General features: G+C 44.8%; 1 protein-coding gene across 1 annotated transcript in view; it reads right to left on the bottom strand.

Annotated features, from left to right (window-relative positions):
• The window catches only part of zfhx4 (zinc finger homeobox 4), an 82,766-nt gene that overhangs the window by 40,707 nt on the left and 25,571 nt on the right, over nt 1-16,488 (bottom strand). The window contains exon 5 of the mRNA XM_070986108.1: nt 14,840-15,381. Coding sequence (XP_070842209.1) covers nt 14,840-15,381 — 542 coding nt within the window. The remainder of the gene's footprint in view (nt 1-14,839; nt 15,382-16,488) is intronic.

Raw genomic sequence — 16,488 nt, 5'->3', positions numbered from 1 at the left:
GCTAATGAACAATGCACAAAAACAAAAGACCAGGCCAAGCTTTTATTATCTGATCCTCTGTGGAGGGAGGGGAGGGAGTGAGAGAAAGACGCAGAGAGGAAAAGAGAGCAAGGCAAAGAGACAGAGACACAGAGGTGGCTCATGAAGGTTAGTTTATGCTTTGTTAAGATTTATTCATACAGCCATGTGAGAAACAGGTGCAGGGTTCTATGCATGAATTAATACACATAATAGCATGTGAGTGTGTGTGTTTGTATGTGTGTGTTAACCCCACTCTGTCTCTCATGGCTTCTATACGAAGATGTTACATTCTTGAAGCACATAAAAAGTTAGAAAGGTAATATTTTCTCCTGAGCATTGTTGCATCATGTTATATGAAGCAAGAAGAAGAATATGTATGTGTGGGAGGCGTGCGTGTGTGTGTGTGTGTGTGTGCGTGTGTGTGTGTGCGTGTGTGGGTGGGAGGGGGGACTGGGGTGAGGAGTGGGGTGGGTGGGAGGGGGGACTGGGGTGAGGAGTGGGGTGGGGGTGGGGTGCACAGTTAGCTGCAGGTGTGTGAGTTCTAACCCCCCCTCTTTCCCTCTTCCTCCTTTGACAAACAGGGATTAGCAACATAGCTACAGCCGCTAACACATCTTTTCTCTCTGTCTCTCCCTCTTTCTTTCTTTTGTAGGAAATCTTACGAGGTTTTTCTCACGAGACGGTGGGACGTCCCCTCACAGTCAGAGGCCCTTTCAGAAGTCTTAAGTTTTAATTAAGTCGGAGTTGTCAGAAGAAAGCTCCCCTAGTCCAGAGCTCAGGGCCATTAATTACAGCTATCTTTGTTTCTCTGTGAAAAGAGGCCTCCCTCGCTCCTTCTCTCTCTCTCTCTCTCTCTCTCTCTCTCTCTCTCTCCCTCTTTCTTGGCTTCTTTTCTTTCTTCCCCTCCCTCCCTCACAGGAGAACTGGGCTGCTGAGCCTGACCGTGGACACCACACACACACACACACACACACACACACACACACACACACACACACACACACACACACACACACAGTGTGCTCACGGAAGCAAACACATGTGTCACATGCATACTGCACAAAAACAAGCATACACAAGAAGCTATGAGTTCATGTCCTTTCATTGAAAAGTAAACTCTTCAAACTGCCTCTTGTGTTTTTCGAGCACATCCAGCTGATAGGAAACTCTGGGACAGACCCAGAACTCAGATCTCATCTGGCTTGGGAAGACCTCAGGATTCCCCCAAGGAGGAGCTGGACTACTTTGTATAACCTGCTGCCACTGCAACCCGGCCCTGGATAAGTGGCAGAAAGTGGATGCACGGATGTACGGACCAATCATCTCATCTAGTTCTGGCCTTTCATAATGGACATCTGTATCCATGCATATGCTACACATCAACACAAAAGCCTTACACATAAATATATCCCCACTGTCATTTATTCTGTCATCAATCGTTACTACTTCAGCATAAAAGACATACAAGGATGCTGCGTGTTATTTATTCAACCCTACTCCAATACGCTTTAATTTTGTGACCATTGTATGAGAAATGGGAGCCACTTAGAACTGAATGAAGAACTAGTAATCAAACAAGGTCTTCTTTTCTCAAGTGACAACCTACAGTTTTACTTAACAAGCACCACAGAAGAAAAGCTCCACAGAAATGTGGCAAAGCGTGCGTTTTGCAAGCAAAAATATTCATTTTCACGGCATGGAAGAAACGCACGACAGCTGAGCGTTATCGGGACAGACGGGGTTTCATCGGAATCATCCTTGATAGGTTCCAGTGGTTCCTAATCGCACGGCTATTAAGGTAATTGCGCTGGTTTGAAATTCAAATTCAGATAAATCAGAAGTGGCCTAAAATTTTTCACATTCTTCATTGTCTTAACTTAGATTCTATTTGTTTTTAGGAAATGAGGCTTGAGCTGAGACGAGCTGGATGATATACAGTACTTGGGGTTGAACTGGGCTGCCAGATAGGTTTAGGCCTAATATTAATTCTCTCCCCATCAGCACATTCCAGAGGGTTTGTTTAAGACCTAAACTAGAGGGCTGTCTGTCGCTCTCTGGCACTCTGCAGGCCTGAAATGCAGGCGGTCTGGTGATCACAGGCCAGAACATCCATGATTTATGAACTTTTAAAGGAGCACTTTGACTCCTGCCAGGCGTGGGCTGTGTAATGCATATTCAAACACACAAACACACTGTTCCTGCTCCTGGGTTTGCGCCCGAGTGTGTCTGCTTGAAATGTGTATGTAATTTATGCCGCAGCTGATTTGTGTCTGTGTATATATGTGTTGTACACATTTGTGTCATATGAGCATTTGTGTTTGTGTGTGTGTTGTGTGTGTGGAGAATGGCAAAAAGGCCCATCCCTGTCAATATGGCACCTCTCCAGAGTGCCTGGTGGTTAATTGTTGGGGATTAGTGTTTGGCAAACAACCAAATAAGCTAACACTCCCCGTGGGCCAATCAGAATCAGCTGAACAGCACTCCCTGGGTGGACCTAAACATGGCACAGACAGCTCCGGATGGTGGAGGAGGTGCACATACACACCCCCGTACACACAGAATGCAAATTATGACACTTGGGACTTCCTGTTTACCTGTCAAAAACACAACATTGTCAGCCCTGTCGATGACACACACACACACACACACACACACACACACACACACACACACACACACACACACACACACACACACACACACTGGGACTTGTATGAGGAGAGGGGAGGAGAGTCAATCTGACAGGTAAGGGAAGCTCCCTTGTGTAGTGGTTTGCTGCTGCTGTGTGTGTGTGTGTGTGTGAGTGTGTGTGTGTGTGCGTGTGGATGTGCGTGTGGGTAAGGATGACAGAGGACTGCATTCATTATGCAGAATGAGATGTTTACAAAACACCTTCCTCACACACACACAAACACGAGCACACACACCTCCCCGTCGCTCGCTCCCTGGGTTTGTGGGGAGGATGGCACCACTGCTATCTCATATTCATTTGTTCTATCTGTGGTGACAAAGCTGCCTCATTAACTGAATTCTTAATAAGCCAAGGCAAAAGACATCTCCTCACAACTTCTTTTATCTCTCTGTGCATGTACATGTGAAAGTGTGTGTGTAGGTGTGTGCACGTGGGTGTGGGTATAATTTCAATGCTTCATGTTCTTTTCTTCTTCATGTATATGTGTGTGCGGTTTTTATGCATCAGTAATTTTGATTTTTCACCTCACAAGTGTGTTTTGCCGTCTGTTTATAATTCAATGCATTCTTTTTTGTCTTGCTCTGTGATTGTGCGTGCGCACTGGTTACATGACAAAAATATTTTGAAAGCAGCCCAAAGCAGCCGAGTTGTGTTTTCCTCCATAAACCAAATGAAAAATTAGGGTATTCAGTACAAACATGACATTTCCTGTCATTAAGTGTAGAGCCAGGCAGCTAATGAACACATACTGAAAATAAGAACCCTCCACTGCAGCAGCTATGTCTTAATCACCAGTGTGTGTGTGTCAGAGCATGCGTGTACACGTTTTATATGTAAAGAATCAGTACATACATTCTGTTTTCCTTTTTGCGTCCGCTGAGAGTACGTGCATGCATGCAAATGGGCATCCCACACATTGTGAAAATGAAAACCCTCTTTATCTCCTTTCTTCTGTGTTTTTTTTTTTTTTTTAGGGAAAGCAGGGACCTTGTTGTGTACCTTCTTTTTGGAACGTCACCAGCTTCCGGTGCTATCCCCTGGGCCCCCGGGGGCCATCGGAGACAAAAACAGCCCCACTTGGCCCAGCAAATAACAAAAGCGTGTTTTGTTCCTTGAAAGTATTTTAAACACATACCAGCGCTGCCTGGAAGGCTGCCAAGTGTAGAATTCCATCAGTGCTACCACCTCCCTAACACATGTTACTGCTAACCGCCGCTCAGCCCCCAAGACATAGATGTAACGCAAGATCACTGCCAATGGATTCGCTGGCAGACTGCACTGCTAAAAAGAGATGCTGAGGGCCCAGGTATGTGCCACCTTGCTTCCATAGATAAAGAGAGCAGCAAGTATAGTGTATAGAGAGACAGATTCAGTGCTGCACACGCAAAAACAAATATGCAAATAAAAGCCACATACAAAAACTGCTGAGTGCACATTGCATATGCACATATATACAAACACAAAGCTCATCTCCTGCTTGTCTCTCTCTCTCTCTCTTTCACTCCTACAAGGCCACAGTGTGTGATCTAAAGATGCTGGAGAGACAAAACAATCCCAGAAAAAAAAAAAAAAAAATCCCCCTCCCCAATGCACTCGACTTTCTTTTCTTTCCTGTCGGTCATCCTCCCTGTCTTTACTACCAAGGCTCTCACTTTCATAAACGCTAAGAAAAATATTTCCTAGAGCTAAGTTGCCTCTCCCGTCTCTCTCGGCTCTGCCTGCTGGCAGTCGCATATGATCACAGCTCTGGGGCCTGTCCAAGAGGTGCAGGGCCCGTGAGCGAGCTTAGCTGAGGTCGCCCAATAATAATAAGCATCCATCGCATTATAGCCGACAAGCCAAATAAATGAATTATCACAATGAGTCTTTCACACTAGCTTTGTGCCATTCCTCTCCACTTCTGTGCCGCCTCTCTTTCTCTCTCTTTCTCTCGCTCCCTTCAACTTGTTCCTTCCCCCTCTTTTCACTTCATTTTTCCCTCTTCCTTTGTTCCTCTTTGCTTCTTGTCAGCAGAAAAAAATGAGGAAGCAATAGTGATAGGGCTTCACGAGGGCTTGGAAAATAATGTAACTCTAAAGTTCGGTTAATAGTCTTGCCTTACATTTTTCTGACTCCCACACATGGACACATAGTCGCTCTCTCTCTCTCTCTCTCTCTCTCTCACACACACACACACACACACACACACACACACACACACACACACACACACACACACACACACACACACACACACACACACACTTGTAGCAGTGACGTAAGTGCATCTGACATATGGGGCAAAGGTCAATCAGAAGTTCACAGCTTCCTGACCTTTGGCCCCTCTCTTGGAAAAATCTCTCCATCTCTTACTCTCTCTTTGGCCTAGACACACACAAGCACACACACATGCGCACACACGTTGTGCATACCAGAGCGAAGGAAACAAGGATAAAAACAATCATCCTGATTTACAGCATGATCTACTTCTTCTGGCCTTTGTTGATGAATGTGTAGGAAATACTTTTTTTGTGTCTCTGAGCGTTGTCACATATTTTAGATTGTCCTGCAGGTGGGAATAAAAAATTCTGGGAGACAGAGAGATCGACACAAATCTCTCTTCCTCATCGGCGCATGTCTGTATGTGTGTTAGGTGTCTTGAAAGCCAGCTCACCTCCACCCCCCATGAAAATGGATCAGTATTTACATTAGCATTAGATTTAGACAGTGCAGCTCAGCCACTTACTCCATATTAGCCATCCTGACCTTAGCCCATTAGGGTCTAAAAGCCCCCGCTTGTCTCCATTGCTGCCAGGTGAGACTGACCAGACCTCCCCATTTCCCTAAACCATATTGCAACTGAGATTGTCTTTTCCATTGACTCATAATGGGACAGAGATCATAAAATGCTGAGATCAAGATCATCGAAATGCTAACATGCTTGTGGGATTTTCTTTTTCCAATACTGTGCAAGGGGAGGGGATCTTGTAGAAATACTAACATGCATTTGGGTAGGGTTCATCGTTTTCCATTTTTTCCTACATGCAAAGATGCTTTTGGGAAATCAAGGCAAGGGCTAATTGACAGGATCTATGAAAGACGGGGAGAAAAACAAAAATAAAGAGTTTGAAAATCTGGGGCTTCGTCTTATTGGCTGGTACCATCAAAGACGTTTGTACTACACTGATGTTGTTATATTTAACTAAAACTGAAAGGGAAGAGAAGGGAAAATAATTTTGTTGCCGAGAGGAGTAGCGATTTTTGCCAAGTTTGTTTTTCTTTGCTCTGTTCGTAATGGAGACTCGCTGAAAAATGTCTATTAGAGAGGGTTAGACAAAAGGAATGACAGAAACATACAGTGAGAGAAACTAACCGATAGATTGAGAGGCGAAGAGAGTGAGAATCTATGACAGAGAGAACAAAAGAACAAGAGACGCTGAGAGAGAGAGAGAGAGAGAGAGAGAGAGAGAGAGAGAGAGAGAGAGAGAGAGAGAATGATAGAGAAGAATCTAGACGAGCGTAGTCGGGTTCAAATCACTAATTACACATTCCTGAGCCTGTGAAGGGGAGTATTGTTTTCCAGTTAGCCCCTACCCTGTCGCATGGTTTCACTTAGCACAAAACAAAAGGTACAGGGAACAAAACACAAGGCTAATACCAGGCCCTCTTAATGACAGAGAAATGGGAGAAATTATCCCTGGGGTGGATCCTCGTGAGAAAATGGCTAGTGATTACTGGACAAAGGGAGTTCATTTTGAAACTGTCACAAAATGGCAGACTGTCTACTTCTTTCTTTTAAGAACTGTATTTATTAAATGAGCGCACTATTATGCTGCTTTTTCCTTGACAGATAAATCACTGCACACATGACCTGCTTAAACTATATCTAACTTCAAACACCGCTTATAATGTTACAGAATCCACTTCCTAACACCAACACGGAATATTTCAACACACTTCACGGCACAAAAGGTGAGGTTGGGGCCTTTTTCCTCGGAAGCAACGTGACAATGTGGCTTGTTGTGTGTACAAGCTGTGTATGAGTGTGCGTGCGTGTGTCGAGCGCATGTTGGAGTGGTACCTCTGCTATGGAGAGCACAATGAAAGCACCTCTTCAGCGGCGCCGTTTTGCATATTGCCACAGGAAATCAAATGCCTTGCAGTTGACCTACAAGATGGCACACTTGATCCCTCCCTGCTTTCTTTACAGAAGGCTGCTGATTTCAGTCTGCGCCTCTCTCTTTTTGTCCACTTCACCCCTCTCTATCAAAACTCAAACATTTAAATAGTGACTGCGTGTCACGGCGCGCAGCACAGATAACAGTTTCTGACACGTCACATAAACCCAGTCAGCCAAACGTTCGACAACCTGGGCTGTTCCGTCTACCCCCATAAACCCATAATGATGAGCTCTGGGCTGTTCCGGCAACACAGAGGACCCTACCATTTTCCGCATGAGCCGGGGGGGGTGGGGGGTAAGCTGATAGCGGTGGCAGCATTGGGCAGAGTCGCCTGGCTGGTAGTGTTTGCCCAGGCCCCGGCTGTCTAAAGGAAGGATATTGTTTTCCCCTGAAAAAGCCTCAGCCGCAGTCCGCATACCAGCGTCCACTCAACATACCAATGGGCTCTTTGAAGATTACTCAAATGTTTGCCTTTGTTCCCCCACCACCACCCCCCTCCCATCCGCCCCTACCCATAGTCCTAACCTACACTCCTGCTAGAACGAGGAAAAGAGGAGAAAGGAGAGAGTGGAAAAAAAAAAAAAAAACATCAGACTTATATCTTCAGAAAACAGTGGGAAAGCAATACCACCCTCAGCTGCACTCAGATTCAAAATGGCCTCTGTAGGGGATGGGCAACCACTGAAAGGAATAATAGCGCCCTGGCCACCAGCATAGTAAATCTAAACATAAACAATAGAGAAGGGCGGCGTATTAATGCATGGCGGCCGATATTATACCAGGATGTTAAATGCAAGTCTCCCATCTGTCTACTGATAGAGCGCAACATGCTTTTAAAGACTCAGTCCACTCCTCATCCCACTGCGAGTAAGTCCACAATTAGAGCGGAATATGACAATTCCAGTGGGTTAATTTAACTAAATGTGCTGAAAACTCAGGACCCCCCCTCAACCCCTCCCACCTCCCACCCAACCCACATTAATCCCGAACAAGTAAGTGGGCTTTCTATCAGGTCTATTTCAAAGCATTAGGGATTACCTCGCAGAAACTAAGCTGCTTGAACTCACAGGAGGTCAGCGGTATTGTGCTGCTGCAAGGATGGAAGACCAGTGGTAGAGATGGATAGACAGCAGGACAGGTCGGTTCCTCTTTCTCCAGCTCTACGACAACATCCCTCAATCCTTCTCCCTCCCTCTCTCTCTCTCTTTTCATCCCCGTCTCTCTCTTTCACCGTATAATCGAATATCTCCCACTACTTATCTATTCACTGAGCACCTAATGGTTAAAATCAATTACAGCTGGAATGCTGAAATGCTGAATACTGGGCCACATGCTGATAATGACAGAGAGAGTGTGAGAGGGAGAGAGAGAGAGAGAGACTTGGGACCGTTCCAAGGGAGGCACAATTACCTCCAATCGATTGATTATTGATTTGGAAGGGCGTTGAGGAGTATTTCAGTTCAACTTTGTCCATATCAATATCCTGATAGCTTCATGAGAGGGGAAAAGTGTGATCCTGCTATCTAAATACCATTCCAGAGCCAGAACATTCAAGACTAAATCAAGTGCATGTCCGTAATGGACACATACAGCGTTAAGAGATTTTTAAGACAACTTTCAAACAAATTAGGGCCGCATTTTCAAAAGTTAATGAACTTACATAAAAATAGTTCAAAATAGCAATCTGTCAGAAGAGGCTCTGATCAAATCAAGGAATCAGAAAGTGAAGGCAACATGCCCAGAGAGATCACATCTGAGATCACGCGCAATCTTTGATTAGGACTTTTTTTTTTGTTTTTTCTAAAGACTCTTGTTATCTTTGTCCCAGCAGGATGATCAAGACCCAGGAGAAAAGAAGGGATGGGTAGGATAGAAAAAAGGGAGGAGGAGGAAGACAAGTGTGTGAAAGGGGGGCGTAAGGCTAGGAGGAAGAGGAGGAGGGAAGTGTGTGTTTGGGTTGGTGCTGGGGATGTAGGGTGGGAGGGTTCAGATGAGTCAAGGGGAAAAAAAGACAAACTCCTGCTAGCTCTTTTGTTGCTGCATCCCAGCGACGTTCCCTTCCTTCTGGTGGTCTAGAAGACACTGACCCCTCCCCTACACACTCCAAACCCCCCCTCCTTCTGCTATCGTTCCCATACCTGTCAGCCCCGATCTGCTTCACAGTCCCCTGCACATGGACAAATGGCTTGGCCCCGGCCCGGCCTGGCCCGGCCCGGCCCAGATGACCCACAGCTCAGAGAGGAACGGGGATGATTATGAGGAGGATCACATCTGGTTGTTAATATGAGAAAAACAGCCCTTTCTGTTTCTTTGTCCTCCCAAAAAACACACCTTGCTGAAGGAAGAAAAGGAAGGCCTCGACCAGCAGAGTCTGCAGGACTTAACTAATTCACCGGAGGGTCCAGAAGTAGAGGGGACAGGAGGGGGAAGCTAGCTAGGGTAATTAGACATTACATATGAGTGCCAATCAGGAGCTGGACCAAAGCTGGACATTGCACACACACACACACACACACACACACACACACACACACACACACACACACACACACACACACACACACACGCACACACACGCACACACACGCACACAAATGCTTTGCCGACCATCTGGTTAAGGCGAGGAGGGAGAATGGGCGAAACTCTTATTAATATCTATGAGGATTATTAGGAAGAAGGGGGAGGGTGGGGAAGTCCGTCCATTCAAACCTTTCTGTCAAACACACAAAGCGACAGTGTACACACAAACACACACATGCACACACCTGCTTTTGTGCTTTAATTAGCCGCCACCCTTCGTCCCCCACTTCACCACCCCCGGACCTCTGAAAGATTTCCATTGTAATCTCCACGCAGGTGAAAGAGGAGACGATTTGAATAATCTACTAACCGGCGTCTCTTTACCTCGCACAGACAGAGAGAGAGGGAGGGAGAGAAGGGGGGGGCGGGAGAGAGAGAGAGAGAGAGAGAGAGAGAGAGAGAGAGAGAGAGAGAGAGAGAGAGAGAGAGAGAGAGAGAGAGAGAGCAACTAGTAGAAGAGAGAAATGAAGACAGACAGACAGACAGACAGACAGACAGACAGACAGACAGACAGACAGACAGACAGACAGACAGAGAGGCAACCTTTCTGGCGGTTCGGGTTTATAGCACTGAACTCTCGGCAGCAGGCTGCATCATCCGTCTCCATGACAGAACATGAAAATCTATATCTTGCAGTCAAGTAGCATCTAGTGTGAAGTGTCTGTGAACATTCCTTTTTGAAGAGAACAGCAACTCTTTAAATCTGTCTGCGATTGTGAGACAAGGACGCAGTGATCAAGAGCCTGTGTCTGGAACAAGCGGACACGGGCTCAAGTGGAAAATGGTAACTTGATAACCAAGACTACAGTTGTGTGTGGGTGTCTATCTATGAATGTATGTAATGCCATATCTATGTCCGCACATATGCATTTAATGTGAGCCTGTGTGTGTGCGCCGGCGCGTGTGTGTGCGCGCGTCATAAATGGTGCCATGCATTTGAAATGGATCCAGCCTCTTTTCTATTCCGGAGACCGGTACAATGGCTTTTTATGCAAATCTATGAGAGTCAATCTCCTGTCCATTTCCCCATCACACAAGTCCAAATGACAGTCCAATAATTTGGGCTGCATATATATAGGGCCATTTGATTTTCAAATGAGAGTGGGCAGGGTTGACCCTTGCTAATAGCTAAGGCACAGCGGTAGACTTAATATCACAGATGCATAAGCACAGCCATCTCCATCTGAGGGAGATGGAGGAGAATAAAGTGTGAGGGAGGGGGCAGAGGAAGAAAAAAATGTCCTTTGGTTGATGGAAATAAGCAAAAAATTAAAAAATATAAAAAAAAAAAATACAAAGCAGATGATGAAAATGAGAAAGGGGGAGACTTGTGCAGTGAAAAATCCAGTCCCCTTTCCCCCTCTTCTTCTTTTCCTTCCATCCCTCCCTTGTCCCATCACTCCCCTCGTTTAATTCCCCCCGCCCCTTGATTCCCGGCCATGGTGTTGGCAAGAGGATCATGGGTAATGAGATGGCCTATCTGCGGCTCCCCAGGGGAGAGATAGAAAGAGAGAGAGTGAAAGAGTCAGAGACAAAACAAAGACAGTGGGTAAGACAGAGAGGGTGAAAGAGTGAGAGACCGCATCAGAGACACTTTCTATCTCTGCTCTGTATGTCCCACTAACAAAGCCCTCCGTCTAAATGTCCTCTCCCCTCCCGCTCTCCCTCCATCTCTATCATAAAAAGTTGAGCATTTTATGAGCCTAAGACTCTGAGTTCAAAGGAGAGCGTGAAGGAACTGAAGGAAGGGGAAAAAAATAATGAAAAGAAAAACAGAGATATGGAAATGTGCAGTGGACCCCGGACATCCATTTCCGCTTGAATTATGACGGAAAACTGGACGGACAGACAGGGGCGGGGTGCCGGTGGCTGAGGACAGTTTAAGATTCATTCGGCCAGCCATCTGAGAAACAGGTGCCATGGCCTGTGCGAGCGTGTCTGTACGTGTGTGTGTGTGTGTGTGTGTGTGTGTGTGGTCCATGACCATAGCACATTGACCATGAACATTCTCAACTCCTAATGACCCAGGGTCCAGCACAGCCCAGATCTTAACCTCAAAGCTCTGCGGGGACACACACACACACAAACACACATGCTCACTACAAACTAAACCCCCTACTTAGCCCTGCAGCACTTGTGAATGGCACTGACAGATTTACTCCTGTCTCCATGTGTATTAAGGCCAGTGTTTGTTATTAAAAATCATAACGAAGCCATACATCATCATATTCAACTCTAAGCCAAACACGGGCCAGGCCAGCTATGGACATGCTATGCTACGGCAACATTTGTATGCAAGCTTACCTCACAGGCTGCTAGCATACAAACGCTATGTTAAAACATCTTCCATTTTGTCATTTACGGTGAAGGCTTGCTCTTAACAGCTGTGATAATACTGAAGTGAGGTTCTAGATGCTCTTTTAATTCCCAGCTAAATTCTGTATGACAGAGATAATGTGGAAAAACACCCCGTGCTGGAGCGTTCTCATTAAAAACGAACAGGGGCCAATCAGATTTCCTACATTTCCTCTCCAATAAGCAGCGAGGCGTAGACCTCCGCTTTTTCCTTATAAGGCCTATGACTTCCTGCGCCACCTGCTGTGCCCTGGACACCAGATGACTTGATGTCCATGTGCTGTTAATGTCATTTCCCTATTGCTGTTTAAAAGTCTGGAAAAAAACACTTTCAAACTCTCAATTCCCCTCAGAAGTACTCCATTGCTGCTACAAAGCAGCCATAAAATCTCCTGAATATGCTTTTTGTTTGTATCTTCAAATGGTTTCCCATGCCATAAAGATATTCTGTGTTTCCAAAAAACCAGATGGTAAAGTCGTCAACACTCGGATCTTTTATGCGCCCGGCCAAGCTACCTCCATCCCCATGTGCTTTTCACCTCTGCCAATACATAAAAGGAGAGGTGTTTTTCTGGTCAAATAAAGAAATGATTTTTTTTCCTCTGCTTTTGCTCTGCCGCTCTATGCTTTCTCTCCCCCTCTCTCTGCTTTACTACCACATGTCCAAGGGTAAAATAGTGGGATTTCTGCCAGAGGCATTAAAAGCGTCATCTGTGGAACAGATTTGTTGAGGCCTGTGTGGTAGGTGGGTGGGTAGCTGAGGAACAGGGGTATATGGGTGCACAGAGGGGGCATTGGGATGACCCTCACTTGCCTTGCCTAAACTGATGTTTGTGTGTGCCTAAAAGGATACTCCCTTGCTTTACGTAACTTTCTTGGAAAGCAAAATGAGAGCTAAATCAGGAATATGTTTAGACAAGCATCTTCATTTCATTTTTGTACTGTTTTTACTGTTTGTGCTGTGATTGTGCTTCTTGGGTTTGTACATTTAATCACAAGTGATATAAATAGCATTATTTGCATGATTAAATGGCTGTTAATATTCAGTGTAGCCGAGGTAACCTGGCTATTGCCTCCCATTAAATCTTAGCTTAGCTCAGGCGGCTATCAAAAGTCGCTCAACAATCTATAATACATGAACACATTCACACACACACACACACACACACACACACACACACACATATATAGAATCTGGTTCTGACATTAAGGAGAGCCTGATTAGTGCAGACTAATCAAGCTGATCCCACAGGTTTGGACCTCAGCTAATATGGGCCAATGTGCAAGCAGCACTTCTGTTAAGAATGCAATTCAGTGCAATAAGTTAGCAATCCCTGTGGATTAACATCCGTAACTCATCCCATGGCAAGCTCAGCCGTTGCCAAACTGTAAGCCAATCCTGTGTCAATATGTACATCCTGTCTCAGTCAACTGTTTTAAATAACCCGAAGAATGCCAGCATGCTTAATCCACTCAAGCCTTGGAACTGTAAGCAAGAACTGGTCGCAGATTTATGAATAAATGCAATTCCTTAAACGTTACTGGGCAATGCAGGAACCACTTTCACAAAAATGATTCAAAGGAGTGACTTCAGTCTGGAGGGTCAGTGGAGCAGGACTCCTTTCGTAACTCTTGAACTGCTGATTCAAATCTTAATCAAAATCTGATGTATGTCAATGTAACCAGCATCAAGAATAAGAATACAGAATTGTGACGAGGTGTTATTATTAGAATATAAAAGTAGGTAATCAAGTAAATTAGTAGTTGTATATTCTACTTTAAAAAAAAATAACATCAATACAACCTTTTTCTTCAATCCTCTTACAACATACACACAAACGCAAACACCTCCCACTGCCAAATGTTGCGTACAGTAGTAAAGGAATCCTCATTAATGTAATGCACTTGATCCTGTCCTGTAGGTCAAAGCCTCGGAAATGTAACAGCATCCTATTAAGTTGAAGGAGACGTCTGACAATCTAAATCACCTTAAATATATTGGAAGGGAGGCAGATGCCAAATATTAGCCGGGTAGGAACTTCTTTGCTGAAGCTGTTCATTGCTCAAAGTGTGAAGAGTTTAATTAGTTAAGTAAGTGACTCCTGTGTGAGTTCACTGTTCTGATGGGCAACTAGTGTGCTAACCCTATGACAAGTCATGACCAAGTAATCCCACGCCTGGATAACAGTGTTTGTCTGCAGGAGGGCTGTGCGTATGTGTACTTAAATGACACTTTAAACAGTGTGTGTTTATGGGAGTGCAACAATAAAATACAGTTATACATATAGTGCTTTCTTATAATAATTAATAAAACACACAAATTATGTAAAACGTGTTTATGTTTTTTTAAGTTCTTAATGTGTGTATTGGTGCATCACATAGAAATCGTAAATTAAGAGTCACATGATTAGCGTGTGGTCTACTTCCATTGTGTCATTGTTCAAAACTAAGTTGTTAATGTGGCTCTAAATCCTTATCATGAAAACAAATTCTTGAATTGTTCCAGAATTGTTTACAGCTGGAAAAAACAAGCTGAAAAGACAGCTGAAAATAATCAAAACTTTGAAACATTTGAAACTCGCTGATACTACGTGACTTGTGAATAATTATCAGCAACGCTAGCGCCAGCTGGCCACAAGCGGGACATGTACCCATATCGGGGGAATTCATCCTGGGTACTCTAACAGTGGCCTTTTCCATCTCTGTCATTCCATTCTCATGGGAACTTTATATCCATGTGACGCTGCCATTGAGAGGATGGAGCAAATTCTTTCTAAACAAAAACATGTGTGCTTTTTCTGAATCTGAACTTTAAATGAATGGTGTTCCCCTCAGATGTGCACCACTAAGAATACGATTATACTGACATTGTGCTGTATGTTACACAAGACAAAGTGAGTGTCAAGCAAGAAATAATGAATCTTCAAATAAATTTGTATCTTGATTGTTTTTTCTCAGCTGGGTTAAAAACATGAGATCAGAGCTCTGATGTTTCTGTAGGGCACTCAACATGGGAAAAGAGCGTTTTTACCTTGTAGAGGCGGATGACGGCCTCGTGCCTCTGGTTGGTGGCATGCAGCCTCAGTTTATCCACGCTGTTGCTGTAGTAGTCACAGGCGTTGCACTTGAGGTGCACGGGATTGCCAATGGCCACACACTTTAATCTCCACTGGTTGGCCTTGCCTCCCTCCTTGATGTGGGCCACCAGCTGGTGCTTCTGCATGTGCTTGTCTGTCTTGCAGTGCAGCTGAAAGTTGGCCTTGAGCTGCGTGTTGTAGTTGCAGAGCTTGCACTGGTAGACGTCGCCCACCACGCAGCGCCACTCCTCTTCGGGCAAAGAGCGCTCGGCATTAACGTGGGCGTTGAGGGCCTCCAGGCTGTCCGTGGAGTAGCAGTTGCACACGGCGCACTGGTAGAGGCGCAGCGAGGGGTCATTGATGGGTGGCGACAAGGAGGAGAGGGAGGGGTCCGACGATGACATACCACCCATTCCACCCGAGGACACCAGGGATAGGTCGTCTGCCATCAGTTGACCACTGGCAAGACGCAACTCTGCTGACAGGTCACTTGTCACTATGGAGAAAATATGAGACGACGCAGGTTAGACGGAAAAGAAGAAAGACAGACAGGTTTTTTTTTAAAAGGAAGGGCATTCATAAGGATTACATACATGGAAGCGTAGACGGCAGGCAGTATGCACAGCAAGAAGAATGGTGCATAAAAACAAAGAGGTACGACAGAGAGACAAAGCTCAGATAAAATGAAAGGCTGGCATATATAGGGAGGGATAAAGGATAGAGAGAAAGAGAAAAGGCTCTTTTAATGAAATTAAGTGTGAAGAGAGAAGTGAGTCCTCTGTGCAGGCCTCTCACGCACAAAAGGATTTGATAAAATAAAGCCTAACAGAGGACTAGGGCTCCTTACAAAGTCTTGTCTATAAAAAACCCTAATAGGATTGAATCAGGATCAATTACAATCATCCTTTTCAACTTGCTAACTCGCTCATCAGGTAGCTTTAATTACTGCTCTCAGCAATGGTGGGACAACGGTTTCAGGCCTCCAGGCTTTTCTCACATCCACACACAGATTTGAAAAGCAGATCAATGCATTACTCTTGTTTTCTCTTTCTTCTGCCCGCCCACCCTAAGACAAAAATCTGCCATTCATACAAATGTAATTAACTCTTTCGTTTGATCCCTCCATTGTCTCTTTATGCGCGTTACCAAAGCTCATCATGCCCTTTTTCAGATAATGTCTCAACATGGTGCTACACATCATCTGAATCATTTCTTTTTTTTTTTTTTTTCCTTTTACAGTTTAAGTAGAATTGCCCCTATTAGTGGACACTAAATGTGTGTATGTGTGTGCTGGTATTAAAAAAGAGCACACTTTTATCTGAGGATGCAAAATGTGTGCAGCAATTCAGAACGTGTAAATCTACTATTGTGTATGTGCATGTCAGCGTGCATATTCATCTTTCAACCACGCATGCATTTGCGTGTATATGTGTGACTATTTGAATATATAAATATCCCGCTCACACCATCTAAACCTATGTACATCTGCGCTCACTATGGGGAACTGTGTGTTATCAGTGTAATTCACTGAGAGTACATCTGCTGGCTGGGCTGTGACCTCCACACTAGAGGAGGGAGTGGGTGTGTAACACTGCAGGGTCAT

Source organism: Chaetodon trifascialis, chromosome 18, assembly GCF_039877785.1.
Source record: "Chaetodon trifascialis isolate fChaTrf1 chromosome 18, fChaTrf1.hap1, whole genome shotgun sequence".
Lineage (NCBI taxonomy): Eukaryota > Metazoa > Chordata > Actinopteri > Chaetodontiformes > Chaetodontidae > Chaetodon > Chaetodon trifascialis.
This window is presented reverse-complemented; position numbering and strand designations above follow the sequence as displayed.